This window comes from Lissotriton helveticus, chromosome 8, assembly GCF_964261635.1.
Source record: "Lissotriton helveticus chromosome 8, aLisHel1.1, whole genome shotgun sequence".
Classification (NCBI taxonomy): domain Eukaryota; kingdom Metazoa; phylum Chordata; class Amphibia; order Caudata; family Salamandridae; genus Lissotriton; species Lissotriton helveticus.
Genome location: NC_136069.1, coordinates 192,735,537 through 192,760,849, shown reverse-complemented (window position 1 = coordinate 192,760,849; position 25,313 = coordinate 192,735,537). Strand labels below are relative to the sequence as shown.

At 44.6% G+C, this 25,313-nt stretch overlaps 1 protein-coding gene across 4 annotated transcripts in view; it reads left to right on the top strand.

The window, feature by feature from the left end:
- Nucleotides 1-25,313, top strand: part of DOP1B (DOP1 leucine zipper like protein B) — a 735,954-nt gene that overhangs the window by 273,627 nt on the left and 437,014 nt on the right. For all 4 annotated transcript variants that reach the window (XM_078656883.1, XM_078656881.1, XM_078656882.1 and 1 more), the window contains exons 8-11: nt 5,922-6,031; nt 11,409-11,523; nt 16,519-16,636; nt 21,978-22,097. In XM_078656883.1, the coding sequence (XP_078513009.1) occupies nt 5,922-6,031; nt 11,409-11,523; nt 16,519-16,636; nt 21,978-22,097 (463 nt within the window). The remainder of the gene's footprint in view (nt 1-5,921; nt 6,032-11,408; nt 11,524-16,518; nt 16,637-21,977; nt 22,098-25,313) is intronic.

The following is a 25,313-nucleotide window of genomic DNA, read 5'->3' as shown; positions in this document are numbered from 1 at the left end:
AGCTTCACCTTCTGCACCTGAAATCACCGATGGGCATCTGCTCTTCGCCTTCCTGGTCACTGGCTAGTGACCCAGAGGCTGTCCCCTCTGCTCTCAGGTTCTTCAGCTCTGATCCATTCTTGGATCCATCCGGACACTTTCCACTTGGACGCCTGCAGCACTTTTCAGCAGCTCGCCATAGAAAACGATGACGAAACCCGACACGAAAAGACACCTATGCACCCGGCTTCCCTGGGTGAGGTAACTCGAGTACTCCGGTCCTCCCGAGGGTATTGTCTCTAGAACTGCCTACTTCTAAAGGGGTTTGCTCCAAGTCCACTTCTAAGTGTCCCTAATCTTTAAATCTTTAAAATTCTAATCGCAACTTTCTCCATAGAAGTCAATGGTGATTCGTGGGTGTGTTTAGACACTGAACGCGTCCTCTGTGGGTCCCCTGTGTCACTACCTTGGGTGGTTCCCGGTGGCCCCAGCGGTTCTACAAGCCCTAGGCCTTGTCTCTAGGTCTATCGTGGTTCTTATACCACTTTCTTAGTATATGGTTTGGTACGCCCCTAGGGCTAACCATATATTGTGCTAAATTACTGTGTGCTAAATAAGTTTACTGTATGTGCTTTTGCTTCTATCCTCATAAAGACATGGGAGATGTGTTTAGAATAAATTCATATATTCTATATATATATACCTGGTGTGGTTCTCCTTTCATTTGATCATTCATGAGATAGACTGGTAAAACAAACTGCTTTACATTCCTTCAAGATTTAGCCTGAAGGCTGCTCTCCACAGCTACCACTACGATAGCTTTCTATATAGGTTGTCTTTAAACCTACCATCAGTAAGGGCCGTTTGGACTGGTGCAAGGTGCCCACTAGAATAGTGGACAGCATATGCCAGGCCAACTTCTCACATCAGCTTTCAATAGAAAGTACAATATATCAGCATCTGGCTGTATCTGCTTGTGAATAAGGACCTCTCCTGACAAATGGTCAAGGGTAGGTATACATTATCTTATCTAAGAAGGAATTTCCAACATCACATTAGGAGTGTCTGGTATAACCAATGAGCAACAAGATGTTAGTCTAAAATGCATTCTTTTCAACAAATAAGGTAAAAATATGACCATTCAGATTACACAGTTTTTGGTTTTAAAAAAATGGAAAGGAACGTTTTATAGTAATGTCCAGATCAACAATTTATTATTGTATTTCTTCAGCAAACAGTCAGCCGGCCAAGTTCCAATAAAATATTCCAATTTTTATTCCAAAATTGTTGCAGATGAATCAATATGTTACATATTCTTGAAGTCTTTTCAGCCTACGTGTTTTATCCTATACCGGATGTCATCAGGGCTCTTTATTCAAATATACAACCAGTATTGATAGATTTCAATCTTAATAATCATTACGTTGTTTTTTTCTTGTACTCCATTCAATTAAGTCTAAATGATGAACAATTCTAATTATTTATTTTTATCTTCAATTATTCTGTCAACCTCCTCAAGCTCTCCAGACAATTCTTGACAGAATAATATTCAATTCTTATGGATAGCTGTAATAGTTTATACTCTATTCCAGCTTCCTTGGTATTCAAGTTCAATGACCCTTAATATAAACACATAAATATTCGATCTTCGTAAGTAGTTTCCCACAGTATCCTTTGCTCCACGGTATCTATTTGTTCCTAGTTTTGCATTATCAGCTAAGGCCGTGATAAGCCTCCTCCATAAACAGCCGGTCCGATCCCGCTGTACATGGAGGAGGCTTATCGCGGCCTTGGGGTGGGGTTTGAAGTTTCTTTAGATAGTGGCGATTTTGTCATAGAAGGTTCCTGTGAGGGGTAATATTGTATGTTACAGCTGAGGGGTTGAATAATTCTTTGGCAATGTTGAAGAGTGCTTTACTGTTAATTAAACTTGATTTGATGTGTGAGGCTAAAGCCTTTTTCTTCAATTCTCTCATCTGTCTGTGGTAGAAGGTTGAGGGCTATCTTGAAGGCAGTCAGGTTGGTTGCTTCCTTGCTGTTGCGTTATCTCCTTTCCAGTTGTTTCCAGTGTTGTTTATCAGTTCTGAGCTCTTCAGTGTACCAGCTAGCCTGCCTGGTGGACCTTTTCTGGGTATTGTTGTCGATGGGACCGCTGTTGTCGGTGCAGTAGGACATTCAGATTATGATACCAATGTTTTAGGCTCAGCCTTGAGTTTTTCATGAGGATTGTCCTGATGCTTTTTGGACTCCTAGCCTTGTGCATCCACCTCATCCTATATGCTCGATGGCATCTGCAGACCCAACAGTGGTATCTCATGTTTCAATGAGCCAATCTGACTATACAGAATTCACTGAAGACTGCTTGAGCTCTGGTGGCAGTCAAATGACAACCTGACCTGAGGCAGGCCACTCTCCTTTCTCCACCCACACTTAACGGTTGTGACAGATGCTGTAATGCTAGACTGGAGAGATTATGTTGGATTGCGGGTAATCAGAGACCTCTGATCTTCGGCAGAGCGTCTGCTCCACATCAGTCATTTGGTGCTGCAGGTGATCCTTTCGGCTCTGAAAGTCTTCCTGCCATTGGTCAAAAGGAGGCTGGTGCAAGTCATCGTTGCCTCTCTGGCCCTATCCAGATCTCACAGTCTCAGGTTCTGGTGGCAAACAAATGTGAACCTGACCTGCGGCAGGCCACTCTCCTTTCTCCACCCAGACTTCAGGATTGTGACAGATTCAGTACTGCTAAGTTAGGGATTTTACGTAGTATTGGTGGAAATCTAAGACTTCTAATCATCTGCATAGAGCCAGCTGCAAATTATTCTTTTGGTGCTTCAGGTGATCCATTTGGCTCTGAAAGTCTTCCTGTCATTGATCAAAAAGAGGCTGGTGCAAGTCCTCATTGACAAAAAGACAGCAATGTGGTACTGCAACAAACAGAGTGGAGTGGAGTCTGGTTCCTGTGCCAGGGGGTGCTATGTCTCTGGAGATGACTGGGCCTGCAGAAAATGTTTCTGGTAGCCAGCCATCTTGTAGGATCTCTGATTGCTAGAGATGTCAGAACAGATGAGCTGAGCAGATGTCACCTGCCAGTCCACGAGTGGCAACTCTGGAAGTGGCAAGGAATATCTTTGATCAGTGAGGCATACTGTGGTTGGATCTGTCCATCACAGTTGTGAATGCACAGTGTCAGAACTACTGCACACGAATGAATGAATGAATGAATGATATTTTATTGTTTGGTTACTAAAAACCATTACATAAAACCAAAATACAAAAATACTACTGCACACTGGGGAGATTCCTCGGGTAAAGTCACTTGGAGATGCATTTTGACAGCAATCAAACACTGTTCTCCTATATGTCTTTACAATGATACCTCTCTTGCCTCTAGTTTGGAGGAAAATCAGGATGGAATGGACCTGAGCAATTTTAAATTGTCACAGACTGCACCATTGCAGTATAGTAGCCAGAAGCTCTGTGCAGGAGTATGAGAGCAGTTACAATTCTTTGATCTGCCAGCCACAGTGGTCTGCTGCTTTCCTTGCAGCCTGATGCCCTTTGACAAAGTCCACCTATGCTGGGCGCTGGGAGAAAATAAATTGCCTAACGTGGCGCTTGTCATACTGACCCCCTTCATCCAAACATTTTGATATATTATTTTTCACTGGCCCAGCAAGGCTTTGCTATGAACATAGTTAAGGATCATCTATCATTCCTTTCAACCTATTTTTTGTTTACTGATCAGCCCTCTCTATTTGAATCTTCTGTCATAGCTTTTATCAAAGGTCTAATTCTCAGGGTTCCGCCAAAGCTGTTGGTCCTGTCACAGTGACATTGCACTTAGTATAGTATTTTTTATGTGCATGCCTTTTAAGCCAGTGCACAGCTGTTCATTGAGGCTGCTGGCACTTAAAACAGTTTACCTGATTGTTATCACCTCTGCACATTAATGGAATGAGTGAACTGCAACCATTATACACAACCTTCTTCATAGACAAACTAGTTGTGTGGAAGCAGGCAACCATCTTATATAAATTAATGACTCAGTTTCCCTCCGGCTGGTCTATCACTCTGCAAACGTTTTTGCTCCACTTCACCTTTCAAAACTCAGCCCCAAAAGAAATTTGAGTTTTTACATTGGCATCACAGAAAACCATCATGTGGGTGATCAGAATATAGTCCTCTGCATTAAAATCTGCTATGCACTGGCCAAGAAGCAACCTCTATGCAAAGGCTCATTCGACCAGAGCCAGGGCTCCTATGACAGTATTGGCATGGAAGTGCCTAGTCTGGACATCTGCCAGTCTATGATGTGGTCATTGGTGCACATGTTCATGATATACTACTTCCTTGACAGAGCGCTTCAACAGGAGGGCCTGCGAGGCTTCCTAATCTGAGTACACATCTTCGATTCCCCCCTTCTGGGAAGTTCTGCTGTTATCTCTACTAAAGGTGATAATCTACAGTTAGAAGTATCCTTCAGAAGAACAAGTCACTTCCCGTTGGTAATGCTTCTACTGGTGATTACTGTATCTAGCAGCAGGTTCTTCACTACACCCCCCACCCCCCCTACCCTCCCCACCACCCCACCTTCCTGTCGTGTGGAATGGACTCTGAACATCATAATAAAGTTACGAGTCAGAATTTGGCACACAATCACATACAATTTATGTGCGTTCTCCGCAAGACCAACATGAAATGGCAGATATCCACCCATTTATCTGAGCTCAAGTGCTTTAAATAGCCCAAGCTCTGTGAAAGCAGATTGAAAAAAATTAAAGTCTGATATTTCAAGCTTAGACTTTTCCTACCTGTAGAATATGAAATCTCCCGGTAGCATAATCAGCAGTTCCCGCTAAACTTCCTATTCCAATGGGTCCAGTAATTCATGTCATTGAGCCTATCAGAATTAATCTGGGCCTTAAGCAGTGTGTTTTATCTAAATGTTGGATCAATATTTGTTAACTTAATTTGTATTACAAAACATTTTACACACTCATGGCACAGATATGATTCCTCCGATGCTTTGTGAATATTTAATTTTTAATTTCTCGTTGAGGGGATGAATTAATTTTCACTAGCTTCTACAACTGAATCCGGCACAGTTTAACATGCGAGTATAGAATGTTTGGACATGCAGTCAAATTGATGTTCAAGAAAAGGCATGATTTCCTACTGCTGCTTCATCATAAATATGGAAATTCCATATGCTGTTGTTTTGAAGCTGAAGGAAGAGTAGATGGGTGGGTAATGTCTCAGAAGAAAACACAAAAACAATCAAGATGTATCTGTCAAGCAAACGTTTGTTATTGTGTTGAATGTTTCATGGTAAAAATTAATCATGTAGTACAAATTTCTATGTCAAATGACTCGCAGTTCCTAATTTTTTATTTCTATTGATTTTCGATCAATTTCCATTTCTTGGTATATTCTATTCAATTGCAATTATTTGATATCAGATATAAATGAACCAATTGTCTGGATCTCTAATCGTAGCAAATTCTCAGCAAAATGATATTTTGTCAAATGTATTCAGGCATATTGCAAAAAAAAGGTAATTTCTTTGTTTCACTTTTATTTATTGTACTTCGCACGTCAGAAGTCGATCAGTATAGCCTATAGATAATGTGATTCTATTACAAGCAAGGTTTAGTGTTGTTTATTATTTATTTATTTAAAAGGTTTGTGAAGCACCTTATGTATGGTTTCCCAGCTACTACATTGTTGGGAAGCAATTCTCTATATGTTCCGTCTTGCCCATTAAAATAAGTAAGACTGTCCTTGAATCCAATTGACGAGTGCAAGAGCCTAGTGCCTTGGATTTTATCTATGCCCTGCTATGGTGTGGATAAATAAACTGCACACTTAGTAATGTAATGTGCCAAAAAAATGCTTCACATTATGATTTGATGTTTTTATGACTTATGTTATATATTTTGTAGGCTCTGATATAAAAATGGGAATCTTAGCTCCGGAGCCAACTACAGCAACATCCTCTGAAGATCAAGCAAACTATTTCTTTGACAAATACTCCAGGGAGCTTTTAGTTTTGGTGAGTGACCTAGTACTGCCAATGATGAAGTCCAGATTGGTATGTGTCAGCAGAATGAACATGAAAATAATAAAGCCCATCAAAGTACAATCAATCAATCATAAGGTCTTGTAACGTCCAACTTGTCTCCCCAGGGGTCTCCAGGTGCTAGGGTTCCATGAGCCTCAGCCGGGTGACTGTGATGGTTAAAGAGCCAGGTCTTAAGCTTCTTCTTGAGGGCCTCAGTGAGGGTAAGGTGCGTATGTGGAGGGGAAGGTCTTTTCAAGATTTGGTGGTGAGGTAGGTAAGGAAGGCTTAGGTGAATGCAGGGGATGTGGGCCAGGGCGTATTTGCGGAGCTCTGTGGTTGGCTGGTGGAATGTTAGGCGGTTGTTGATGTAGGCGGGTCTGGAATTGTGGAGTGCTTTTTAGGCGTGAGCGAGGAGTTTGAAGAGACATGTTTCCCAGGCAGGGGGCCAGTGGAGGGCTCTGAGGTGGGGGGAGGTGCTGGTTCTTCTGGGAAAGTCGAGGATGAGTCTAGCTGCTGAGTTCTGAATGGTCTAGAGGCGGCTCAGGAGCTGTTTGGTGGTTCAGATGTAGAGTGAGTCGCCATAGTTGAGTTCGCTGGAGATGAGGGCCTGGTTCACTGTCTTCCTGGTTGAGACGGGTATTAATCCGAAAATCTTGTGGAGCACGCAGAGGGTGTTAAACCATGCAGAGGAGAAGGCGTTGATCTGCTGCTTCATGGTCAGTTGACTGTCCAGGACGATTCTGAGGTTGCATGCGTTGCCGTGGGGGTGAGAGAGGGGCTGACTGTCCAGGATGATTCTGAGGTTGCATGCGTTTCCGTGGGGGCGAGAGAGAGGCCGAGTACGGAGAGCCACCTGGTGCCGTCCCAAAGGGAGGGCTTGTTTCCAAAGTCGAGGATCTCTGTTTTGTCCAAGTTGAGTTTTAGGCAGTAAGCCTTCGTCCAGATGGCGATGGCGGTCATGGTGTTACGGAAGTTGGTCTTGGTGGTGGCAGTGTCTCCTGTTAGGGAAAGGGCAAGCTGGGTGTCATCAGTGTGTGAGATGATGTTAAGTCCGTGGGTGCTGGCGATATCTGCAAGAGTTGTCATGTAGGTGTTGAATAGGGTGGGACTGAGGGAGGAGCCCTGGGGGACGTCGCAGATTATGTCTTTGGGTGTGAAGGAGAAGGTAAGTAGGGGGATTCTCTCTGTTTGACCGGAGATGGAGGAGATCCAGCTGAGTGTGTTTCTGTAGATGCCAATGTGGTGGAGTCTGGTGATGAGGGTGTGGTGGGAGACTGCGTCGAAGACTGCTGAGAGGTCAAGGAGTATGAGGGATGCCGTTCCACCCACGTCTTCCGTTGCTACGATCAGGATGGTCTCAGTGCTGTGGTTGGGCCAGAACCCATATTGGAGGTGTTAGAGCAGGTTGTTTTCTTCAAGGTCGCCCGTGAGCTGGCGGTTGATGGCTTTTTCTGGGACTCTGGCGGGCAGGAGAGTAGCGAGATTGGGAGGTCGTTTTTGATGTTGTTGGGGTTGGCGAAGGATTTCTTCAAGAGAGGCTTGACTTCTCCATGCTTCTAGGCATCAGAATAGATGGGTGTGTTGAAGGTTGTATTTAAGATTTCTGTGAGGACACTGCAGATACATAGTTATATTATACGTGCTACTCTGTCTCCCTCTCCTCTGTTCAGGCTATTGGTATCTTGGATGTCACATCGCTAAACGTTAATCTAGAAGGTGATTTCCTTCTCCAATGTCTTCAGTAACTTTGAAAGAGGAATCTTGCAATATTTGTAATGGAGCTTGGTAAAATTAGAATATTGCCTTAAAGTACATGATTTTCTTTCGTGACGTGAAAACTGACAAATGTCATAGAAGTAATAGCCTATTGTTGTGCTAGGTAGGTCCTCCATATTTGTGTAACTCAGCTGCCCATTTGTACAGCTTTGCTTGATAGTCATGCTACTTAGATGTTATGTTATGTTAAAAATAATTTATAAAGCCCACGTTCACCAGCGGTTTCTTGGCGCTAAGCGGAGTCAACCAGTTACTGAGACAATAAATAAACTTTCACATGTAGGCCTCAACAAATAACCAAGTTTTGAGAGACTTTCTAAATTGAGTGTAAGAAGTGGACAGTCGCATATCGGGGGGGGGGGGGAGGGGGGGAAGAGAGTTCCAAAATTTTGGTGCCAGGGACGAAAATCTCAAACCTCTTTGTTTTTTGCATGTATATGGACAAGGACTCAGGAGGTTCATTTTTGCTGACCGTAGATCACGGGAAGGGACATAGTGCCGTACTTTGGACGCAAAGAAGGCTGGGCCACGGGCAGAGAGGGCTTTATAAATTGTGCAGCCTAGTTTAAAAAGGCATCGTTGGGTAACTGGAAGCCAATGTAGCTTTTTCAACAGAGGTTTCACATGGTGAGATATAGGTTGGCCATAGACAAGCCTAGCAGCTTGATTCTGCACTAATTGAAGCTGCCGTAGTTGGTAAGCTGGAATGCCAGTGGACAGAGAGTTTGCGTAATCAATACGCGACATAACCAGAGCCAGTATGACTTTAGTCCTGGCCTCGGTGGTTAAATATCTGCTTATTTTACGGATTCTCCGAAGGTGAAAGAAACGAGCTGAGACCACAGTGCTTATCTGTGCCTTCATCGTGAGGTCATTGCCAATCACAATTCCCAAACTTTTAACTGAGCTGACAGGAGATGGAGGGCACCCCAGTGACTGTGGCCAAAAGTTGGAGTTCCAGGGATTCACTGGGCCACCAGTGAGGATCAGCTCGGTTTTATCGGGGTTTAGCTTCAGGTGGTTCGTATTCATCCAATTGCTAATGTATTACATGAGGGACTGGAAGCTTTCCATGGATGAAGGGGAGGAGTCAACGTTGAACACTAGCTGGAGATCGTCCGTGTAATTGAATATAACCACCTCTCTTTTTTGGAGGGCCAAAATTAAAGGAAAAATATACAAGTTAAAAAGGAGGGGCGAGAGCGATGAGCCCTGAGAGACCCCGCAAGTCAGCCTCCTTTTCTCAGCAAGGAAGCCAGCAAGACGAACTGCTTGAAAGCGATCACCGATCACTGAGGAAGGAGGATACCCATTTCAGTAGAAGGACCCGGATCCCCGCGCTCTCGACCCAGTCAACCAACAAATGGTGGTCGACCGAGTCGAAAGCAGCCGAAAGAGCCAGTAGTACCAGAACTTGTATAGAGCTGTGGTTGCCCCCCCTACGTAATTCGTCCAGGACAGCTAAAATGACAGACTCCGTAGAATGTTCAGGTCTAAAACCGGCCTGGTGAGGATCCAGATAGTGTGACTGCTCGACAAAGGTGCTAAGGCAATTGGCCACATGGGCTTCCAAGATTTTCCCCAAGACGGGCAACAGTGAAATAGGGCGAAAGTTGCTCGGTATTGATGGGTTAGCACCAGTTTTTTTATAAATAGGTACAACTTCTGCACTCTTGAACAGATTGGGAACAATGCCCTTAGTGAGAGAATTATTGAGAAGTGACATTGGGGGCTCAGGACATTGGAGGAAAACATCCCTGAGTATCTGAAGGGGGCAGCTATCTGTAGGGGAGCCAGAGCAAACCTTCTTAAGTATGGAAACAAAAACCAGATGGCAAGAATTGGTATATGAGCCAGGAGGATCTGAAGGTGCCAAGGACTGAGGAATGCTAGATTTGATGTTTGCGATTTTTCCAGTAAAGTAAGTATTAAAGGAGTCACATAAGAATTGAGACGGAGTGGGCTTTGCTATAACGCGATCAGGCTTAACAAGTTCATCTACTATCGTAAAGATGTCCTTGGCCTTATTAGTAGACTCCAGGATTTTTGAGGAGAAATATTAAAATCCCATTGTTATATTCTAAAAAGATAATCATAGTTGTAAGAGAACTGTTTGTGTTTAAGGCTCTCCATGATTTTATGACAACATCCGCATTTGAAACATACTGTGGTATGGTTGTTCTGTTGATATGTTTTTATTTATCATGCTGTCACTCTTAAAAAATAATGGCCCTGATTTAGAGTTTGGCGGAGAATGTACTCAGTTGCAACGGAGTACTCTCTCCGAACTGAAGCTCTGCCCACCTCATTTAAAGTTGTGTGGAACATCAGTATGTTATGAATGGAGGTTACTCCATCCCCACCGCGGACATACACCTCCAACGGAGTAAGTGCCATCAGAGGTTTAGCCATTTAACTGCCCGTCTGATTTCTTGTGGGTGGTCAAATTAACAATTTTTACTGTCCGTCACCGTTAGATAAAACCTGGTGGTATGGGGCTCTGAAAACTTCATAATGACCCCTAAACCATGGTAGAAAACTGAATGTATGACCTTACAACGCAATGTATTACAATGCATACTTTTACAACGTAGTTTTTACTGTGCAACATCCATTACAACGCATGCTATTACAACGCAAGCCATTACAACGCATTTTCCTTCACAACGTAAATTAATATTCTTACACCGCCGGGTGCTTACTTCGGGGAAGGTGCTGGTCAATGAGGTTTATGCGTTGTAACAGAACTTGCGTTGTACTGATGCGTTGTAAAGGCATTCCATTGTAATGCCTGTGTTGTAATGGATGTTTACTAAGAAAACGACCACGGTGCAGGGTCATTAGATTTCTTTATTTAAAAAATCCTTCTCTAAATATGAAAACAAAAAATCCTTCTTTTGAATTTTGTTTTTGTGCAATTAAAAAAAACAGGTTAAAAGTTTGATGGATGGTACCGTCATGTTAACAGAGCCGTTAAAGGGAAAAAAAAGTTCCAGCATTATTTGTAACACAGCATGCTGTATTCAAACACAAACAATGCTGTATCCCTTACTACTGTCTGTCAAACAGATGCAGTATTGCTCCAGGTAAAAAGGACATTTTCATGTGATTTCATCCAGTGCCTGACATGTTGCTGAGATTGTCTGTAGACAGCTCCAGCTGCAATTGATTATTTTTTGTTAAGGGAGTTATAAGACCACAAAAAACGTAAAATAGAAAGACATTTTAACACCTTCAATGCTACAGGATATTTTCCTCCTGTGCTGCAGATCGAAATTTACCATTGTTCATGACAAGGTCAGCTCGTCATAAGCACACGACCAGTGTACTGCATGACGAGCTGAGCTCGTCATGAGCAGCGAAGGGGTTAAATACCACTGACCAGTATCCTTTTGAAGGTGGGCTCCTGAGTCAATCTTAGAACAAACTCGTCCCACTTAATGCTAGCTTAGTGTGCTCCCATATTTCTAAATACATGTGCTGAGAATTAGCAAAACGTGGGCGACTGCTTCAAAGAGCGGAAATGTATTGAACTTGAACATATTGGACACATTAGGTAAGACTCCACTTTACAATATCTGTTTATTTGCAGGCTGTGATAGAAATATTACATCAGAAGATCTCCAGTTCCGACTTGGAACCGGGACAGCATACATATCTGAAACCATTCCGTATCCTCATAAGTCTTCTGGATAAACCTGAGATAGGTAATTTCATGTTCATTATCTTTTCTTTTTACGTTTGTGATTAACTTGTAAGAACACCCATCTAAAATGACAGTAGTGCACAGAAATACATGCTTCTGGTTGGGGCTAATTCAAAACACACAGCTACTTTTTACAAAACCCAAAACAGGCATTTTCAGCTTCTGTTTTAGCTGAATTCAATCATTTTCACTGTCCTGTACCTTAACAACACCTTCCTCTGGACCTGCTGTGTGCTTTTTAAGATCTTTCTTCCCTGAGATACAATATAAGGCAACATTGGGCACTAGTTCCCTTTTCCCTTTGTGTAATGCAGTTAAAGAATGATCCAAACTGTGCAGTAATTGATCAATTTATGTGTCTGATGTGCGCATGTCCCTTTCTAATCCTGGTGCACTTTAAAAGACTACTGACCTGAGATTAGGTGCAAAAATTGTGGATATGTAAGGAGGTCTACACAATGTCACTTGTTAATCACTAAAGAGAATGTTTATTACCTTTGCGCTGTTAAAAGCATGATAGGGATGCTTTCTCCATCAGCAGAAAATAAAATAAGGGTAAGTGCCAATTGCTGGATGATCCAAATTACGAATTTGCCCGAGGTCATAAGGGAATTGATGCATAAAAGTCAAGTCACACATGTCGCCCAAAACAGTTATTAGGAGTAATGTCTGTATTCCCGAAAAGGATTAAGTGGGCCTAATGGGTACATACATTTCAGAGCCAAAAAAAGAAACACCACACAACCTAACATAAAATCCCAGTAATGGTGGAGTAGCAAAATGAGATAGAGTGAAAACTCAAAAATTGCGAAGTCACCTACTGAAGAGCTAATGCCTCAAGACAAGCTTGAGTCTCAGGCACATTGGAAGAACATGCAAAATAAACAATTGATGGATGGAATGCTGAACATTGCAAACACTCACCCCTAGTTCTCAAGGATATGGGTTTAATCCATCATTCTTTTGCACACCACACCACCCCAGTTTAGACCCAGCCATATGCAAATCAGTCTTGACCCTGTTCCTTGTGGGAACAGTCCCTCCCTCCCCTCTCGAACTGCAAATCAGTCTTGACCCTGTTCCTTGTGGGAACAGTCCCTCCCCTCCCGAACTGCCAAGGCAGGTCCTCCCTGGACCGGAAACAAGCATCCTGGGACCGGTTTCAGGGCTTCACCCTTCACCAGCCAGGCTGGCTTGAACCCAGTGGTGCAGTGAGCAGGGGACCCACATCTGCTTGTTTCCATTCCAGGGAGGTCCTGGCCTGGCAGTTCGGGCTGGACTGTTCCCATTGGGCGCAGGGTCAAGACTGATTTGCATATGGCTGGGTCCAAACTTGAATGGCGTGGTGAGCAAAAGAACGATGAATTTAGGCCCAGATCTCTGTACTGGGGTGAATGAATGACATTGTTCTGCATTCTGTCCATCAATTGTTCTTTTTGCATTTGTACCCTAAGTGGGACGGGTATGCCCAGACGTGGGCCCTGTGCTCTTAATGCCACTGGAGTCAAGCTATCCTGGCTGATGAAGGCTCAAAGCTCGAAACCCGTCCTAGGATGCTTGTTTCCAGTCCAGGGAGGACCTGGCCTGGCAGTTCGAGCTGGACTGTTCTCATTGGGCGCAGGGTCAAGACTGATTTGCATATGGCTGGGTCCAAAAAGGTATGGTGAGCAAAAAACAATGGATTTAGGCCCAGATCTCTGTTCTGGGGTGAATGTATGACATTGTTCTGCATTCTGTCCATCAATTGTTCTTTTTAAATTGGAAGAACATGGCAGGTGTAGCCATAGCCAAATGCTCCTTTATAAACGTTGACACTGATATATGGACTCTAGCATCAGTGTTTTGAATAATGGTGACCAGTAATGTCCTTCAAACTGCATTCTGGCTGGCAGTAGATGATGTGTAGGTTATCCCCTTGGTGGTGTCAGGGAGAGGTAGGAATTACTGGCTTCTGATCCTCCTCTCCATCTACAAACATCTGGAAAGCCTGCACCTATCAGTGTTTTCCATTTCTTTCCAGATTTACCCATTGTTCGGTTTGGGTATAGATGCTACTATGTGCAAGTTAGCCTTGGGAAAGTGTGTGCCCAACTGTTAGCACCTTACAGGGAAAATATGTCCAGTCGGGTGACACCACAGCTTGAAGGAAAGATTATATAAGTCAGCAGACTCACATGTTTCAATGAAGCGGGGAGGGTGGTGCCACCAGCAATAGCAGATGGCCTCTGTAGATGTATGAGAATCACAAACAGAAACCCCTGTATTCCATAAAAAGGAGGTATGTGCAGTCCGCATAAAGTCAGAATATAACAAAGAATCAAACCTGTGCAGCGCATAGTAGCTTAATGTCCTAAGCACAGCAGATTTGCAGGGGGAAGGTGTGTGCTTGTGTGTGTTTTTTTTTTTCTCATTCCTGCAATTGGTGTGACACTGATTCTAAGGGGTAAGCCAATAGGAGATGCTATAGTGAACCAGGTGACCAGAACCTGGGTGTGGACGACCATAATGAATAAGGAGTCTCTGCGAAGATGAAGGCAAGCATCTATCTCAGAAGCAGCTGCAGACACAGGCATAGGAAGGACATGTACAGGGTTAGTGTTTGTCCTGTGGGTCATTATAGTACTGTGTTAGGGCTGTGTTGCTGTTCGGCATGTGTTCAGTGTATTTCTCAAAATGTGTCCTCCCATTACTTGTATGAGACACATGACCACTCTTTTTTTCATTATACTTGCTACAGGTGGGAGTGAGAGGTAAGTAATTATTTATAGTGTCACTGGTTCACCCTCCTTGACATGATAATTCCTAAAAACAAAATACAAGGAAACTGATTCCAACAAGGTACCTGGTTCTCCTACATTGAGAAACTTTGTTTGAAATGCACTCCATGATCCCTATTTGGAGTGCTCCCTAAAAAAACGACAGTAGGCCTCACTCACCGAAGTGGCATGCTTTATCATTGGACCCCTCATCTCTTCACAGTCCCGTTTGCAGCTCCCCGTTTTTAAATTTGGAGAATTTTCAGTTGCTGTCTTGTCACACCGAAGTGGCATGCTTTATCATTGGACCCCTCATCTCTTCACAGTCTCGTTTGCAGCTCCCCATTTTTTAATTTGGAGTATCTTCAGTTTCTGTCTTGCCACACAATATGTTCCTCCTTGGGTACAACATGACAGAATAAGGGCAAGGGCAGGTGTAGTGTGCAATAGTGCGTCCATTTTTGTACAGGAGATGTATGCATGCCCATGAATTGTATAGCACTTCTCTATTCACTCTGCTTCTGGAAAAAAGGATAAATGTTTTTGAGACATGTTGCACCATGTAGCCTATCCATCCTCTAAGGAGTTTAATGAACCATTCTGACAGGATAACATAACTTGACTGTCACCCTCAAAGTGCTGGTTGTAAACACATTAAGTCCTGCCGTCTACCACCAGTGTAACAGGCTTGATTTGACCTCTTTGCGTATGGTGTTGTGTAGAAACAAATGAAGTGGCCAAGCCTTTCCCATCTGTGCCTAGATGGTTTGTGTCCTACTCTTATGAAAAACTAGCTTAATCACACAATATGACATGCATTGGAGTCAATGATTCCACTCAATTGCTTACCTGGCTCAAAAAAGAAAATCATTAATATTTCAGTATGACCCACCCTTGATCCATCAGCTATAATTTAAAAGTATGGCTAATTTGGGGAGAGCTAATTCTCTAGTATAGTATTAGTCCTGGTACAATGTGTTTTTCAGTGTCTCTAAAATAAACTAGGCTAATCTCAAACAAAATGCTACAACAGCGGTTGGCCAAGATATATTAGGCAAAAAACACGATGTGCCTGGATATGTTTAGAATGTGCCTTCAAATGAACCTGAACAAAATTACTGCCCCGCTCCTCACACGTCCCTCTGTCTAGTGCGAACTTTCTGAGATTTCTTTATCTTTGGTACTTAGGAGATGGGGCAATCTTTGCCACTTCTTAATACAGAAGTAATCTTAGCAGATACCTCACCAGCAACCTTAGCAGTATTTCTCTTGAGTACATTCCACACTGCAAATACCAGAGTGCTTTCTGTGGTCATACTATGTTGAGGAGCGTGCTGCCTGAAACTACAGTAGTTTGGGTTTAGTATGGGCACTAAACACATGAGCAATGAAGCTGGATAGATTATTATCCATTATCCATTATTTTTCAACAGCTAAAACATTATCAAGTTTTCATTCTTAATTTGGTAGCTTTCATTTTTCTGCTGTGCATTATTCTTTTTCAGCCAAACTGGCCTGGAAGTGAGACCATTGTAAGACCATGAATCTCAGTTCATTCCATTTTTATGAATTTACATTGGTTTTATGCAGTGTCTGGAAGCCACTGCAATGGAGGGCTTTTTTTGTCAAATTAAGATCATTTGTGGGACGTTATCAAAATGACTTGCGAGAGAAGATATCCTGTTGCACATATTTATAAATCTATAGCATGTTTGGTAGACCACGAGTACCTGCAATTAAACTGTTCATGGGTTGAGAGTCTTTATCACCAGTGACTGCTTTGCTGAGTATGCAAAAATCTGATAGAAGCAAATGTACACGTTTTCGTCTGTGCCCTCTTGGAGACTTGTAGGTTTTAGCAGTATTTTTTAAAATTGTAGTGAGGCATTCACTTTCGCAATGGATGCAGGATAAAACAAGGTATTTTATGCCTTAGGTAATATATATATTATTTAATTGAGGAATAACAAAAACTGTCAGAGTTTGAATCCCATGGGACAGTAAGTGTATTCAATTTAGATAAGCGTTTTGCTGCTCATAGGTTAGATGGGTGTTGCATTATGCAGTGCACTTGTCTTTTAATGTATTTTGCTCCTTATTGCATATTATTTAGTCTTTCGTTTGATTGTCCCCAGAAAATGTCTTTAAATATGTTTTTAAACCAGTCAATTAGTTCTTGTACAAGAGATACACCACAAACATGTTTTACTCTTACCATTCCTCTTATTTTTTCATTGCAGGGCCCCAGGTTGTTGGGGATGTATTCCTAGAAGTGATCAGAGCCCTTTATTCTTACTGTAGGGATGCCATGGGGTCTGATCTAAAGCTGAGCTACAACCAGAGTGGCAGTCTTACAAGGTACTGTGCAATTATCTATTTGTCTTGCAGTGGGATACACATCCACGAGGATCATACTCCCTATGTCAGTCTTCTGCACTCACCTGTTGCTTGCAGTTTTTATTAGGACATCCCTAGAAAATCTATTTTGAGAAGAAAATAGGTTGTTGAATTACAGTTTAAAGATCATAGTATCATGTGAATCTTTGCATTTGCCTTCCTTCTCATCGATAAAATGGACACAGTACCGAATTTGCATGGCACCATTCTCTACGTAGTATGTAGCAGAGTTTGTGGATGCTGCTATAAGACGCAGCTCTCACCAGCTAGTGAAGCCTGGAGAAATTAGCTCTTTACGCTTTATTGGGAACAGCATGTTGGCAACAGGGTAAATGTGCCTTGGGTAAGGTTGTCTTGGTTGGAACACATGGGATCAGATGCACTAGTAGGAGGGAAGGTTAAGCTGCTGCACTGCTGACCCATTAGAAAGAGGAGAAGGACCGAGATAAATGAGTCAGTTTGATCAGCATAAAAACATATGCACTTACACAACCTGGATGTCACAGTTGTATGGTTTGAGACAAGACCTGCTACAATTATCTCACTCTGGATGTGTGGAAGCAGAAGGCTCCTGAAGTGATTCATTGACAGGGCTGTAAGTGGTATGGCAGCTGTGACCATGTCAAGAAGAAGAAAACAGAAGCTAAGGAGCTCGCACCGCATGCACCGAATAAGTTTATTGACAATTGTTTTGTTGGATTATACCTATCGAATGCCACAACATTTGCAATACAATACAAGTCTTTAAAAAATATACCATGCACTCATCATGCGCTTTTTCCTCCACTTTACCACCACAAGGTTTATTGCCGGGAATAAAATATTAGCTTTCTTTTTTTATTTCATGACCAAGGTTAAAAGCCTCGTAGTGGTGCTCCAGCCACACCCACAGGCTTTTTCTCCATCATAATCATAATGAATGTTTGCTTTCCCAGCTAGAACCATTGAGCTCTCTCAAGCTCAATTTTGGCTACCCAGAATTTTCTAATTCTTCCAGGGTTCTAATCAGTGAGACACAAAAGGTAGATCTTCCCAAGTAGAAGAAAATATATTTCCAAGTAGCCCTACATGTTTGGTGTATACTTCTGTCAAAAATCCTGGAAGGGTTGACTCCTTTCCCAGTTATATTAAGAATGTGGCATTTCTCCTGATGTTGCTCATTATCATTGCCAGGATCCTTTGATGCATTTTTATTTGTCTATGATACCTCATACACTAGTATACGCCCAAAGCAGTATAGGAATCAGCTGGATCTAAGGTATGTATCTATGTGGTACCTCTATATAGCAAACCTCGTCAAAAGGCAGTGGAGCACTGTACAGGGTTAAATTGTTGAAAATGAAATAAGCATCATAGTTGTTTAGTTCATATATGCCACTGACTGACTACTACTGAAGTCTCCTGAGTTTAATTTTGTGGTAAATTCACTTGTGGCTTAGCTGGATTTGTTACTTTGCATTGTTCTCAACTGTCAAATGTGTTTGGCAGTCTGTGGCCAACTTACACACAAACCCATCCTAAAGATAAGAACATTCCAGAGAACCATATATAGACAAATGAAACTACAGCTGATTTTTTTTCCTTTCCTTAAATTAGCTAGTTGGACTTTTGTAACCTCGGTTTGTTCCTCCTTTGCTACCACTTCTTAGGCTATGCTGGTTTATGTAGCAATGTCTATGTTCTCATCTTGATGCTCCCATAGTTACCAAAGTGAAGGCAATAGTACATGCAGGGCTGGGTTTAACAACATACAGTATAAACACATCCCCAGAATATCTATGCTGAGGTGGGCATTTTGTCAGCAACCCCCATGTCTGCCTTTGTTGGTAGGATGCGGTACAAAAGGGGGTGGCGATGGACGGAGCATCTGAACCAATCAAACACTACACTCACACCCAGTCAACAGATCTGGGTTTAATCCATCACCGTTCTTTAGCCCACTCTGCCACCCCAGTTCAGACATGGCTACATGCAAATCAGTCTGACCCTGTGCCTCATGGGAGCAGTCCAGCCCGAACTGCCAAGCCATGCCTTCCCTGGACCGGAAACTAGCTTCCTAGGACCGGTTTCTGGCATTTCAGCCGTCTTCAGCCAGGCTATCTTGAATCCAGTGGCGAAGGGAGCAAGGGACTCACGTCTGAGCATACCCTGCCAACTTATGGCGAACAAAGCGGTAACAAAAGGCGGTGGCGATGGACGGAGCATCTGAACCAATCAAAACTCACACCCAGTCAACAGATCTGGGTTTAATCAATCACCGTTCTTTAGCCCACTCTGCCACCCCAGTTCAGACATGGCCATATCCAAAAGGATGGTAGGATGGCTGTGAGTGACTGTGCATCAGTGTTAGAGATCTGGGAGTGAGAAGAGAAAGTTATTGGTAGAGGGGAGAGGTTGGCATCCTTCAGGAATAGTGCTGAGGATGTCTAGGGCAAGGCAGTGAGAAATCCACCCTGCAGTGGGCCAGGGTCTTAGGGCCTCTTCAGAGTGAATCCGGATATGACCACATGTACGTCACAGGAAATGGGGTTAGAATTGCAGCACACCAGGTATACATGTCTATCCCATTTTATTAATGCAAGTAAAGTTTATTTTATTGGTATACATTAAAAATAATAACCGTACATGAAGTTTTTATTATTCATTTTTAACTACTCTCTTAAGTACATTTAGACACTTCCTCTTATGTGTATGCATTTGAAATTTTCCAATTACAGATTTGCAATTCATGCATATTCTAATATGAATTAAACATTTTTGTTCTTACTAAATTGGCCTAAACTACATTGAACCTAACAGGCCAGGGAAGACAAGCAACTAACCACCTCAGGAAAAAAGACTTCAGCTGTTCAGACATTCAGGTTTGATACATGGTTGAACCTGGAAGTAATGACAGGAAAGAAGAAAAGGCAAAACACCAATGACAGGGGGGTGACTTAAAGTTTGAATCTGATTTCGAGCTAAAGTGAATCAAGCAAGGATCTAACAAAATAAAAATCTGAAAAGTTGCCGGGCAGTGGGTCCCGAGTATATAGCTTCCTGAAATGGCCCGTGTATGTTTAATGACCCAAAATAAGTAAAGCTCAAAATGGTAAGTTCCTTCATGTCTTATGACAGTGCTGGATGTTGCTGAAGGCCCCTATGTTATTTGGGTACATGCTCAAACATTTATTAAAGTGCAGTTCCTGAACCAAAGTGGTAAATGGGCGCTATGTGAATCAGTGAAAATGAAGCAAGTCTGAATTGTAGGGCCTTGATTAGAGTTTGGCAGATGGGATAGTCTGTCTAAGCATGACGAATATCCTGTCCGCCTGGTATGCAGCCTTTGTGCTGCAACAATTCTACTAATGGGCATTTCGCCGCCAGCGCTGCACTGCATAAATACACAATACAACAGAAGCAATTTCAAAATGCCTGTCAGCAAGTTGGAAAGAAGGAGTGGGACATGGAGGGGAAAACTCCTCCACACCAACCCCTGCATAAATATGAAAAACTGCACAGGGAAATCACCGTGGGGTAAATATTCATGCATAAAGGGTATCAGTGTTTGCTGAGTGGTGAAATACCCACAAATACGTCCACCATATTACAAATGGCGGAGGCAAAAATTTGCTCATAATACGGGAGATGAGACATTCACTATGTTTGTGACCAAGCATCCCATCGAATAAACTCTAAACAAGCCCTGTTACTAAAAATAGTAATCCTACGTAAGCAAGGCCGCATTGGCAAAAAGCAATATAAAAACACTAAAAATAAGAGATTAAAAGAAAATGCACCATTTGATTATATTAAAAGATGCCTTTAATGCAGCAACAACGGAAAGGTTACCTTTATGTAGTAGGGTTCAATTACTTTAGGGAAGCATCGAAGGTCAGGAAGCAGAACATTTTTGGCATAGTAATCCTTGAGGTGGTCTGATTTGAAAACATCACCCGGTGACATTTACTAATGTTAAGTGTCTCATATCTTGGCTTTCGGTGTCTCTAGAAACATCACAGACCTGGCGATTCTCAGACTAGTATCTGGCATCCTTCAGGGCAAGTTTCTTGAGGTAATGAAGTTTAATTTCAAGAAGACAGAGATCAGTCAAGATGGTGAAACACATGAGAACCAGAGAGTAACCGACCAACAGATTGAAAAGCCATCACAAGCTCTGATGCAGATACTGCTCACTGTGTAGCTCTAAAGAGTTGAGATGAATCTTAAGAGTCCTACAACTTTTCAAAAAATCCAGAATGTGGCCTGAGGTTGAATGCATGCTGAGGCCACTTAATACCACTCCAAAGTTTGTATAGTGCTGAGAACACATTGACAACATTGTAATTTTTTACCTACAGGACCTAAATGTTCAACAAAACCTCAGGTACTCTTCCCCTACACACACACACCCCTCTATAGAGGATTAGCATTCTAGTGGCCAGGTTACAAATTTGGAACCAGTATTTATTCATAGCAAAATGTTGTGCAATGCTAGACAAATCATGTATTTTTTCGGGGTCCCTAATCCTAAATGTGTTTAATTGTCTGATGTTAAAAATGGTATGCGAAAAATGTATCTGTGACTAAAATTGAATGCCCCCCTACCCCCTCCCCCCACACACACACGTCGTATTTTCTGTACCACATCATGCCCTGTGTGCAGTCCTTTATGTTAAAGACGAACCAGATGGTATAGTATGAACCTGCTGGCATAGTAAAGCCTTCTAGAAAGCAGGCAACTTCCTTGTAGAGCTAAGTGTATACTATATCCAATAATCTTAACCTGAAATAAATTAATTAATTTGACACCGAATAGGTTGACCACATATTTTAGGTGTAACGCCTAGTTGGGCGTAAGACTGGAATATTTTACCTTTTATGGGAGTTTTATTCTGCTAATTGAAAAGGTAGTTGGCAATCACTTAAATCCTACTTCACATTGGGTGAGAACCTTACATGATGTTTTGGTTGTAATAGATGCCAGGTATAAAAGATTGCAATAAGTGCAGCTTAGCACAAACATAGTAACAGTATAATGTCTGGATATACCAGAGCAGTTATTTTATCGCATACTGAGGCCTGGAAGATAACTTCCCCCTGTTCTAGATTAAAATAAGACTGTTTCATATCAAGTTGCTGTTCATAAATCTACTTTACTTTTGGAACTCATCCTAATTCTGACATTTGTAAAACTGTCAAATTAAATATGGCTTTCCAGCTCAGTAAAGTAAAGCTTATGTAACCACGTTTACTGACCCATCTTAGTCTGCCAGCTGGCGTTTCTACTCACATTTATACTTGTTTTTTTCCCTTGCTGCAGCTCAATCAAAGAAAACAAAGCCGCTTCAGAGATTGTGAAAACAGCAAATTTGCTCATCTCGTCCTTAAGCACAGAGTTTTTGTGGGATTACCTGACCAGATGCTTTGAAGACTGTTTCAGGTAAAACTATTATTTATACATCTGTTTATTAGGCTTTTTTTTTTTTAATTACAAACCAATATTTACAACTTATAACCATGCTATGGGGCGTGGCTTGGCCACCGGCGAGAATGGACGTGTGAGCTCCGTGCTCCGTACCTGCCTTCCCCGATTATCCTGCTTTACTTTCTCCTGCTGGCCCTAATGGACTGGGTTTGACCACATCCCCAGCCGCGGGCATTGAAGTTCGGCCTGGAGCGGTGAGACCGGCCCAGCGGCAGTGCAAAGACGCGCCGCGTCGGAGATCTTGCGGGTGGCGCCGGCCATCTTCTGCGGCCTGTGCGCTCTGCTTCATCCCCGGCCTCAATTAATTAGGTGGCCGCCTTGCGGTGAGGGCCGGCCGGTCGCTGCCTGTGACGAGGGTCGGGACCCCGGCTTCACGACCGATCGACGGCGGCGGCGGATGGGCCGACCTAGTGTGGAGCTGATGCGCTGCCCAGTCGAGTGTGCCCACAGGTGAGGGGACTGAGTGCCTCCTGGGGCTGCGGGGGCCTGGCGGACGCGGCACCAGAGGGACTCCCTGCTCGAGCTCTGGGGACTGTGGGCGGCCCTGGCCCTGCCTGGCGCTGCGGTGACTCAGCGGGGGTGCTCTGCTCGCACTGGGCGATTGAACTGTGGCGCTGGTGTGCCCTGCCGACTGCGGGTGGCCTGTGGGGACGGCGCTGCGGACCCCTGAAGCGGCCGCGACCTGCGGAGACTTGCCGGTTGCTGCTGGTGCGGGGCGCTGGGGCCCTGACGGAGTGCCCGAGAATCTGGCGGGGCCTGATCCCGGGAGCAGTTATTTACCGACGTGCACTGACCCCCCCCTGGCTGGGGCCGGAGCTGTCTACCACTGGCGTTGCCGCGCTGCGGCGGACGCACCTGCCACCACGTGCCTGATCGCCTGCTCATCGGTCCGAGGGGGCGGCTCGACATCGGGGTTTACTAGCGACGTCTGCCCTGGGCTGAGCGGCACGCCCGACCAGTGCTGGGAGTGGAGTGCTGGACCCGGGGACCCGCAGCGGTGCTGCCACGTGCGCGACCAGGGGAGCGGACCTTGGTTTGCAGGATTGTGTTCTGACCCGCCAGCTCAACGTGGACTCCTGGTAGATCTGACTGAACGAGCGCCCAGCACCTGCTGACCGAGGGCTGGGACCGGCTGCCACCATGGGGAAGCGCCTGAAACCTCCTCCTGACCCTGCGGAGGACTCGGTGAGCGGTCAGGACTCTGCTCTGTCCGGTGGGTCGACGGCGGGCCTGCCGCAGAGCCAACTGGATCAGATCTTGAAAGCCATCACTGACGCCAGAGAGGCCTTGCATCACGACATCGCTCAGGTATCCATGAATTTGGGGCTCCTGCGGGTGGACCACAGCAAACTGGCAGACCGGGTCAAACAAGCTGTAGTTCGGCTGGACACACTGGAACCCACTGTCAAGGCGTCTGAGGCTTCTCTGGGTGAACTGCAGCAACGGGTGCACTTGCTTGAGCAGAGGGCAGAGGATGCGGAGGGACGCAATCGCCGCAATAATATACGCGTGGTGGGCCTACCTGAAAAAATTGAAGGTTCTGACATGTTGGGCTATCTTGAAACCTGGCTGCGTGACATGGTTGTCCCGGAGGGTCTGACACCGTTTTACACCCTGGAGCGCGCTCACCGGGTGCCGGCCCGGCCTCCTGCTGCTGGTCGACCGCCTCGGCTGGTGGTGGCGTGCCTGTTGCACTACAGGGACCGGGATATTATCCTACAGAAGGCGCGAGCACTGGGGCCCTACCAAGTGGACAATGCCCGTGTTTCCATCTACCCGGATTATTCCCTTGAGGTTCAGAGGCTGTGCTCCATCTTCCTGGCGGTTAAGAAGGCTCTCGTGAAGAGGGTATCCGTTACTCTCTCTTGTTCCCAGCCCGCCTGCGGATCATGATGGAGGGCAAATCCTCCTTCTACAATTCTCCTGACGAAGTGTGGGACTGGCTGGAACTGTACAGGGCCGGTGCGGATGCTCATCTGACATCTGGGGAGCCGCGGAGCGCCGCACCGAGACCTAGGCGGAACAGGAGAACCAGGAGACGACCACCGACTGCTCGGACCCCCTCCATATCACAGACTGAGCTGGAACGCAAAGAGGCCCTCCGGGCGGTCTCTACCATTTCCAAGACAGTGGAGTCGACGTTGGCGATGGAGTCGGGCTCCCGTAGGGGCTCTGAGGATGGGACGTCTGAAGGTTCGGGCGGTGGCGGCCCCGCGCCACCTCATGTCACTCCTGGGACTGCAGATGGCTTGCTAGACGAATGACCCTTGTGCCCCCCTCCCCCCCCCCCGAAGTGGTATTGTCTATGCTGATGTGTTCCTGTTATGTGCTAGGGGAGGAGGCATATACCCCGGGCTGGCAGGGAGTTGTTGGGCGGCTGCCTCGTACACTTCATGGCTTCTGCCACTGACTCGGTGGGGATGTGGGACGCCTAGGAAATACTGGGGGAGGCCGGACTAGCGGCATGTGTAGCTCGCGGTCTGTTGACAGTGGTGCCAAACCCCCCCCCCCCCCCGATCTCACACCTATTGTGAGACTCTGGTAGTTGCCAAGTTGCCAGAGACTGTTCTTACTGGGACTTTTGCATTTGGATGGGTTTCTACGGTTTGGGGCCTATTCTGGGGATGGGTGGGACACGGGTTTGTTGGGTGGTCTTAGGACTCAGGTTTTTGGGGTGTTGTCAGTGTGCCTGGAGTTTTTTATTTACTCAGAACTGTACTTGCTATTGTGAATGGGGACCTTACCTGAGGTGAAGTGTGTAACCTGGAATGTGCGGGGACTGAATTCCATGCTGAAATGTCACAAGGTCCCCGGAAGCTTGTTTCCTTCCCAGTGTAAGAATTGGCTTTTGTAGTCTGGTCTGCCCTGTTCCCATGATGCACTGGGCCAGGGACAGACTAATTTGCATACAGCCAGGTTCTGAAACTGGGATGGTGCAATGAGCTTAAAAACGGTGTTGGATCTAGCCCTGATCTCTTGACTGGGTGAGAGTACTCTGCTTAATTCAGAGACTCTGTCCATCACCACCCCTTGTTGTAAATTATTTTGTCCACCCTAAGCGTGGAAGGGTATACTCAGATGTGAGTCCCTTGCTCATTGCACCATCAGGATTCAAGCAAGCCGGGCCGAAGACGCCTGAAATGGCCGAAACCGGTCCCCGGAAGCTTGTTT